Here is a 9,256-nt window from a genome sequence, read left to right as displayed (position 1 = left end):
ACTTATAACATATTATTAAAATACTAATACGTGAGAAATAATTAAGAAAATTTGAGAAATTATTATTATTATTATTATTATTATTATTATTATTATTATTATTTCTTCCGGTAGACACAAAGCCAATGTGCGTGCTGACCACGCCTAACTTTTTGGTTGGGTAAGACTTGATCCTCAAGCAAGCCCGCACTTTGATCATCCAACATTCGGTCAAACCATGCGTAGTTCGAGTAATGCTATTTATATTTATAGATTACTTAAATATTATACAATTATTTTCATAAAAGAGTAAATTTTATTATTAAAATATTAATTTCTTTTAATATAAATCTCGTATTTATTTATTTTTTTAAAGTGATTTTATATTTACACACTCACAACTATAATTATTATTTCTCTTCTACTTATGATCGTAAGAAAATATCATCTCTCTTCTATTTATCATCTCAAGAAAATATATACATATACAAATAATTTTTAAATGAATTATTCTACTCTTAAACAGAGAGATAGAAAATATCATCCACATTATTTAAATAATAAAATTAAATTATAAAATTTAAATTAATTTCAAATCAAATTATATCATATAAATACTTTATTATGTGTGTTTAATATACTGACTTAAGAATATAATTTTTCTTTATAGTTATTAAAAAATAGTGCAAAAATTGTAAAATAATGATGTCTGCATCTGCAATATCAATATAATAGAAGATGAGAGAGTTTATGTTCAAATATGTACACTACCTCCTTCTCCAAGATAAATAAAGTCAGAAGGTTTCATAAAAAATCATTAATATAAAACAAAATCTTTGACGAGCTGTTTTAAATTCCTTCACAAGATAAGAATTTGAATAAAAATTAATACAAAATAGGGTGGAGTTAGCTATATGATGTGCAGACAGAAACTTGAGTCTAGAACCCTGAATTAGTACAAAGCATCTCAGATTAGACTCTTAGAGACCCGGACAAAATGTCAAGAATGAATGACTCTGTGCTCTATTCTCTAGCTTTCTCTTCACTGCTTCTACTCCTCTATGGTATCGTGAGGATTTCCTACTCAATTTGGTGGAAACCCAAATCGCTAGAGAGGTGCATAAAACGCCAAGGAATTAGAGGCACGTCTTACAAGCCTCTGATTGGGGACATGAAAGAGTTTGTGAAGGCAATAACAGAAGCATGGTCTAAACCCATTACTCTAAATCATCAGATTGTTCCTCGTGTGAATCCCTTCACCCTAAAGACTGTCCAAAAATACGGTATGTTTCTATAAGGTTAAAAGAGTTACCATCATTTCTTTTTTAGAGTATTTCTACTTGCGAACAAATGTAGAGGATACACCTTTTACACTCAGAAAAATTCGAGTCTTTTTCTAATTTAACATGTGAACTACATGGAAGGTATGTTCTATACACTACTTACAAAGAAAATTTATATTAATATACATAGTAAAAGGTTCTCATGTCTGTGTTTGCAAATATAAGTCTTGTCACTGTCACACGTTTCACTTTTGTTTAAACACAGGGAAGATATGTATGTTTTGGGCTGGGACAAGACCAAGGCTGATTATCATGGATCCGAAGATGGTGAAAGAAGTTCTGTCTAACAAGCTAGGGCACTTCCAAAAGCCTCCACTAGGCCCTCTTATTCTCATTCTGACCAAGGGACTCACAACTCTAGAGGGTGAGCAATGGGCAAAACGCAGAAGTATAATCAATCCTGCTTTCCGCTTGGAGAAACTGAAGGTGCCACTTTAATATCTCTTTCAGTTTATACCATGTCAACTAAATGCAAGGCTCAACTGTAAAACAAAAGCAAAAAAACTCTTTTTTGAATGATCTTCAAACATCCCATTTGATAGTTCTCCTGATTAGTATGTTTTTTCTTCTACTCTTTACAACTTGTCATTGATTCTCTTCTGAAGGGGATGATACCGGCATTCACATCCAGTTGCAGTGAGATGATTGAACGATGGCAGAAGATGGCTGGTCCTCGAGGAGCTTGTGAAGTTGATGTTTGGCCTGATCTTCAAAAATTTAGTGCAGATGTTATATCTAGAGCAGCGTTTGGAAGCAACTATGAAGAAGGGAAACGTCTCTTTGAACTTCAAAATGAGATGATCGTACTAACTCTTGAAGCCATGCAAACCTCATATATTCCTGGTTTTAGGTATGCTGCTGGTATCAAGCTAACATGAAAGTAAGATTTTTTTTCTGGATCGAAGTCCTCTACAAGTTTCTTTCCAAACAATCATCTATAACCCGAGATGGTGAAGATTCCACATGCTGTGTTTGAGTAATACTACTCATTATCCATTTTACCATCATCCTCTCATCATTCCATAATATGATACTAAATGATTGGAAACTGTTTATTATATTTTACTTATAGACTATTATTTAATGCTACATCAAGAAATATTGAGAGGTTTATAAAAATGATAATAAATAGATTTATCCTATAACATGTGCTATAGCCAAGCTTTGTTTACTACATCAAGAAGCTTTGATATAATGTGCACAGGCATGCCTCCTTGTACGGAAAATATGAGAAAGATTTAAAAAGATTACTTCTCTATCTTATTTGTATAGATTCGTACCAACTAAGAAGAACAGGAGAAGAAAGGAGCTGTACAGAGAGATCAAATCAATGCTAAGGAATATAATTCAAAGGAAAGTGAATGCCACGAGGGCTGGAGAATCAAGGGTTGATGACTTACTAGGCCTGCTCTTGCAATCTAATAACCAGAACGATATACCAGAAAATGCAACTGCTACAACTGATAGTGGCTTGTCAATTGAGGAAGTGATAGAGGAATGCAAGCAGTTCTACCTCGCTGGCCAAGAAACAACTTCAAGCTGGTTGACATGGACAATGATAGTCTTAGCTATGCACCCAGACTGGCAAGAGAAGGCAAGGGAAGAAGTCCTACTAGTCTGTGCAAAAAATGAACCCAATTCTGAAGCTATAACCCACCTCAAGATAGTAAGTAGTCCTCTCAACTCGACCACTTTCTACATTTTAAGTACTACTCTGGCTTAGAAGAGCCTAGACAAACACAATCTTTCCTTTCAAACACAAGAAAAGTACTATCAAAATGCTTGCTAAATGAACCTTAATTGGCACCAATGATACACTACTATTGGTCAACAGTTCCATCCCTACTGGTTAATGTTGTCACCATCCAGATAAAATAAAATAAAATCCTTACAATTTCTTCATTGCAAAATATAGAATGGCTTCAACTAGTTTTCTCCAAGATCCTAAAAGCCTTCATATCTATTTCATCATTGAAAATTTTAAAGTTCTCCTTCAGGTCACCATGATACTTTATGAAGTCCAGAGGTTATATTCACCCGTGATTGCTCAATATCAACACACTTGCAAGGATGCCAAGATAGGAGATATCTCCCTCCCAGCTGGAGTTGATCTTGTACTACCTACATTACTCATCCATCATGATCCTGAACTTTGGGGTGATGACGCAGAGGAATTCAAACCAGAGAGATTCTCTGAAGGTGTTTCAAAAGCATCGAAGGATCAGTTAGCATTCTTTCCATTTGGGTGGGGCCCAAGGACCTGTATTGGCCAAAATTTCGCCATCATGGAAGCTAAGATTGCTTTGGTCATGATTCTTCAAAATTTCTCATTCGAGCTCTCGCCTTCCTACACTCACGCCCCCAAGACTGTTTTGACCCTTCAACCACAGCATGGAGCTCAAATCATATTACACCCACTTTAGTAGTAAGCTAAGCAGAACATAAGAGAATTCCAAATAAAAAAACTAATCTTGTTCTGAATCATAAAGAATACTTAGTTGCCTGTTATGCTTCTATTTCTGTCTGTAATGTTTTTAGAATCTTCCACACTATAAAGATCTGGATAAATATTTTGCTCGTACTTGGGAATAACCTTTCTTATGTAGTAGCATCTGGTAGGAATGAAATGGTCAAACTCCTCCAAAATAAAGCTTTTTAGGATTACTGAATCCTAACAGAACTCTACAAATTCACATCATGATGATGGTAACAGCGTCCCGTGTAGTTTTGCTCTACCGGATCCAAGCTATGCTTTGATAAGGAACACATAGAACCTCAAACTGAATATTGCATCCATTAACTCATCCATTTATACACATATCACCTCTCTTTTCAATATTTGTGATCTTTTTTATGAAAGTCTTGAATTGCAAAGTTTATGGTACCAGTTGGTGTACTAAGCTGATAAAAGATCAAGATGCTTAAAGTTTATATACATTTTTTAATAAGAACCTTACAGTTATTTACATCAAAGTTTTGAATACCGTTCCAGTGACCATTTTGGTTAAGAATTAGAACAAAATATTTCAATATCAGTACCATTTTGAGATTAATCATATATTATATATAAATATTTATATATATATAAACTAACTAATAGAATAAATACATACATACATAAGTGTGTATCATGTATGTGTATATATATGGAAGAATTGAAATTTTATAAGAAAATATATATTGAAAAAGATCACAAACTTAAGTTGAGACAAAAAAAAAAAAAAAAAATTAAAAAAATTAAAAATTAAAAAATAGATAAATTATTAAAAATAATGATATTTAAAAAATTAAAAAAATAATTAAAAAAAAAAGAATGAGGGGACATATTTAAAATTACAAAAAAAATTAAAATTATATAAATATATTTTATATTTTAGAATTAATTAAATATCTTATGAATTTAAAATTTACAAAAATGTCATATAAGTACAAGAAAATTATAAAAATAGCTTTAAACGGAATGGAGACCAAAATCCCAATTCAGTTGGAATGGCCAGAATTTGACCGGAATGGCTAGAATTTGAAACGGAACAGAACGGGATGATATAGTATACCGGACACTACACCGGAATGGAAAATTCTAGCCCAACGGAATTAAAAACATAGATTTATATTCCAAAACGATGATGATATTTGAAGCGGAAAATGAATGGGAATTCCAAGTATCATGAACCATTACTTGATAAATTAGAAATGAATTAAAAGATCCTGGACTAAAGGGACCAAAGAGGAATCTAAGGAACTTCCCCTTTAATAAACATGCAGCTTGGCCTTTGAACAGCAACAGTCATCACAATTAGCCACATAATGATGATGTAATACGATACATCCATATATCGCACGCTATGTTTGAAAACTTGGCACTATTATCATTAAATTATCATGCTCAGAAACACAAACTTCTTTTTTCGTTGGGTAATCCAAACACAAAATGTTCTAATTAATTATCTTGCTATATTTTCCTTTCTCAGGAGTAACTTATCAAAACAAAGTTTTCCTTCCCAGGCACAATCTGAAGCTTTGTTTGCAACTCTGTCACCCTATTCTGTGACTTATTCCGAACAAAAAATGGTGAAGTGAAATTGTAAATTCTTTCCTCGAAAAAGTTATCGGTTCATTTATACCAAATATATGTTGCCAACGAGCAAGAATTATAAATCAGCCATACTATTCAACATGGAGTCCACATCTGGGATAACCGTGGCATGCTTGTTGAGTTCCCCAACTACACAACAATGCTTCTCTGCAGTATTGATAGCAACAACATCCTGAGCGGAAACACAATCCATACCTGGAGAAACCTGACTCCAATTGAGAAAAGAAAAGGTTAAAGGTCAGATGTAAGATGGAAAATCAATATTCTTTTATTTTGCACTTTGTCACATCAGACCGTGTATAAGGTTAGGATCTTGTTACAAGACTATTTAATTAAAATTTTGTGTGATTGCCTAACTCAAAAGTTTATCTAAGTAATATAACAAGTTTTACAGGTAATTGATAAGTATTGAGATGAGCTTAGTTATAGTGAAAAAGTCGCTGAATCTATCCTGTCAAAAAATGAAAGGGTGAGATATACTCATTTACTGGATGAAACAAAACTCATACGTTCACTCTTTAATAGGAAATATCCAATGATAGGGAAATTACTTGTGAGTTTGGACTATATCCGGTGATTTTGCTTAGTTGATTCATAGAGTAATATAATGATCCATTCTACATTCTTGGTTATACAAAGCCTACTCACATCATAAAGGGTATCACCAATCTTCAGCTTAATAGCACCACTCCTGTACACTAGCATTTTACCCATGAAGCCTGCTGGTAACTCATTGAAAGAACAGGCCTTTTTGATAACATGCACATCCCCAGGAAGCCTTGAGCTGTCAGTTACCTCCCGGCTATCAGCAGTAGCAGATCGCTTTATCATAGGCATATTCGGTGGTAACTGAAGAAAGAACATGCTAGGTTCCAGATTTTCCTCCTGCAAACCAGACCTCAAATGAATAATAATGGATTTAAGAGTAAAATACCATTTGATCTTTAATTGAGGTTACCAACCATTAGACCAAGCTCCATCGCTGGACTCACTGAATTTTCATCATAAGTTATGGTTTCTGGATCATCCATAAATTCCTCCTCATTTAGAATCTCTGCAAGTGGTGCAATGAATTTACAAGTAACATTCTTATGAAGAAATACAGACCAATTTTCATCATGACATTCAATGAATCCTCAATGCTAGAAAAGGAAACAGAAAGAAATAAATCAAGCCTAAAACCTGTGAGATGTGGCCCTTTTAGGTAAATAGAAAGCTGAGAATGTTTTATGGCGAGTACAACTCATGGTGGTATTGGCAATTGTAGAAGGTAGCTCTTACTTTTAACTTTTATTTGTTTTGAGATGAGATGCGCCTCTAAACATACCTGGATTTCCTGAATATGGCCTCCTCATGGGAAGAGTAACAGGATAATAACTATAGTAGTCCTGCAGCAGCATCCAACAAAAAGAATAACTACGTGAACACATAGTGTGAGAAGAAAAAGATAATAGGAAACGGAAACCAAGCAAAGCCATCTGGGCTTGTATACTTGAATGACAGTTTCACCTACCCATGGTTCTCTATATTCTTTCTCTCTCAGGCCTGAGACAGAATTATCACCTGCAGAAACATCACTTGTAATGCACTGGAAGCATCTTACTAGCAGCTAATAAGAAAGAAAGTGCCTCAAAGGGAGCATACTCTTAAAGCCGGGCCTTTGGTGGCTGTCATAACTACTTCCAGCCTTAGGAACACCATATGATTTTATGGAAGGAGATGCACCTCCTATACCAAACGCAATTTGAGACGGTGACACTGCAAATTTAAAAGTGAATCAAACAATCAAGACGCATGTACTAAAATCCAACAAGAAAACAATTCTCATAGGAAAAGTATATAAAGGGCGAGTCCAAAACTACATAATCAGCACTACTATACGTTAATGAGACTCGCAATAGAACAATTTTATTTCCAGGACTTATCCTAGTAATGGTAATAGATTTAAGTGGAAGTGGAAACCAAGTGAAGTGTCACCTGCTAACTTGAAATAAAAAGTATTCCATTTCTTCAACATCAAGCCAAGAACAGTAAATGATCCAGTTTCAAGAGTTCCTTGATTTTTTTTCATAGATACGACAATGAAGAACTCATTCTGCAAACAAGACTATCTCTTGTTTATGGGAAAAATGAGATGTCATCTGGTCCAAAAACCATTAATATTAAAAAATCTAATACCAGGAAACACTAACTGATTGCTACTGTAATGACAGAAAAAAGGTACTCAACAAATAGAAATAATATATTACTAACTACCTGCTAATTTGAAGCAAAGAAAAATAATAGAATTTTATAGGAAAAGTTACATGGTAGTTCAACCTAAATACAAGAGCGAGAAAGCAGAATGAATAACAAAGACCTACCTTTCTTTTCAACCTTAGATTTTGCCCTCATAGCGCCTTCCTATACAAGAGGAAACAAGAAAGAAAAGTATCAAATACGTAAGCAAATGGGAACCCAAAAATGTTAAACTTGGAAGTACATGATTAAGAATAACATTATTATGAAAACATATACATTGAAACGTCGCAGCAATTCTTTAGCCTGGTTCGCATCGATATCCTCGTCGACTTCACTACAAACAGAAAGTGAGATTGGAACAAATCAAAATAAGAAGAATTACGCATGGACGCATGAATTGCTATTTAACCAAATGATAAATACGGTTTGACTTCAGGCTTTGGTGCTCTTCTAGGGGGAGCTTTAGGCACAAATCTCATCTGCAGCAGGTCATAGAAAATCTCAAAATCATCAGACATAGAGTTCGAATAACCTTGCAGACATATATTCGAGGATTAAAAAGGTAAAGAATGAAAACAAACCTTCCTGGGGGCAGCAGTGGTGTCCTTGGAGGATTCTGACTCCATTCAAATTATTTGGTAGTCTTCAAGTAAGAAAAAGAGTATATAACTTATTGATTAGTCAATTCATGTAACATACGGGTCCTAATTCAGGGTTTAGAATTATTATTTTTTGTATTTTTAATAAGATCTATTTTGAGATAGTGATTTTATTTGATTGGATTTCTTCCACTCTCTACACCCCGCATATCTCTCGGGTTCAACGGTAAGCCCTCCTTCCCCCACGACGTGCGTCGACTCCTAAACCCCTCTCGGTCGCTCTCTCTCCACTGTCAATAACCAAACAGCCCTTGTGAGTTTTTGCTCAGCCCACCGTCGACCACAGAGAACTTCGGAAAACCACCCAGGCTGCTCAGAACTCTCCGATCATGCACCCCCTGCTACCTCGCGCTATTCCGGTAAGGCTACACCGAGATCCCCCTCCTTGTTCCTTTTCCGTTGTGGTTCTCGGTCTAACAGACCACAAAATCTATTTCTCTCTCTCAGAAGGTTTCGCCACCGTCGAACTCGACTCACTACCACGGTCGTATTCAGCCTCCTCTCTCGGTGAGTCTGTCGCAAGGTCCCTCCCTCTCTCACGAGCTCTCTGTTCTCACTTCTTCAACCCTTGTCTTTTTCAGAGAGGTTTTACCCTTTTGAATTTAAAGTGAGCTTTAGGCCTTCAGCCCATTCGGCCTAGTGCCATTTATTTTTAAGAGAGAGGTGAATTCTCACATGGGCCTTAAGTGCTGGGCTTGACTTTTATTCCTTTCAAATATATCATGTTAAGTGGGTTGCCGTAGATCCCATATATATTTTAACAGAAAATCTTTCTACATTGATTTAGATGGGCTTGGTTTCACTTAAGCAAAAACTAGCCCAAAAACCTTATTTTTCATAAAATACTTGGGAGTTAATTATGTTATTAAGTATTGACCATTTCAAATTTAGAATAATATTATTCCTCATCTTAATTCTTATTATATATTCTGAAATTT

At 34.8% G+C, this 9,256-nt stretch overlaps 2 protein-coding genes across 2 annotated transcripts; one reads left to right on the top strand and one right to left on the bottom strand.

Moving 5' to 3' along the window:
* The first annotated feature begins 924 nt into the window (after positions 1 to 924).
* LOC122304293 (cytochrome P450 72A397-like) lies at positions 925 to 3,903 on the top strand. Its single transcript, XM_043116475.1, has 5 exons — positions 925 to 1,262; positions 1,528 to 1,748; positions 1,928 to 2,172; positions 2,595 to 2,988; positions 3,320 to 3,903. The coding sequence occupies exons 1-5, from the start codon at positions 977 to 979 to the stop codon at positions 3,743 to 3,745; spliced, it is 1,572 nt and encodes a 523-aa protein (XP_042972409.1). The 5' UTR covers positions 925 to 976; the 3' UTR covers positions 3,746 to 3,903.
* A 1,291-nt stretch (positions 3,904 to 5,194) lies between these two features.
* Positions 5,195 to 8,911, bottom strand: LOC122304292. The gene is made up of 10 exons (XM_043116474.1): positions 8,241 to 8,911; positions 8,083 to 8,138; positions 7,936 to 7,993; positions 7,782 to 7,821; positions 7,063 to 7,176; positions 6,932 to 6,981; positions 6,746 to 6,806; positions 6,381 to 6,472; positions 6,067 to 6,303; positions 5,195 to 5,623 (listed from the first exon to the last, which is right to left on the bottom strand). The coding sequence occupies exons 1-10, from the start codon at positions 8,283 to 8,285 to the stop codon at positions 5,474 to 5,476; spliced, it is 903 nt and encodes a 300-aa protein (XP_042972408.1). The 5' UTR covers positions 8,286 to 8,911; the 3' UTR covers positions 5,195 to 5,473.
* Positions 8,912 to 9,256: the final 345 nt, after the last annotated feature.

Source organism: Carya illinoinensis, chromosome 3 (genome assembly GCF_018687715.1).
Source record: "Carya illinoinensis cultivar Pawnee chromosome 3, C.illinoinensisPawnee_v1, whole genome shotgun sequence".
Lineage (NCBI taxonomy): Eukaryota > Viridiplantae > Streptophyta > Magnoliopsida > Fagales > Juglandaceae > Carya > Carya illinoinensis.
This window is presented reverse-complemented; position numbering and strand designations above follow the sequence as displayed.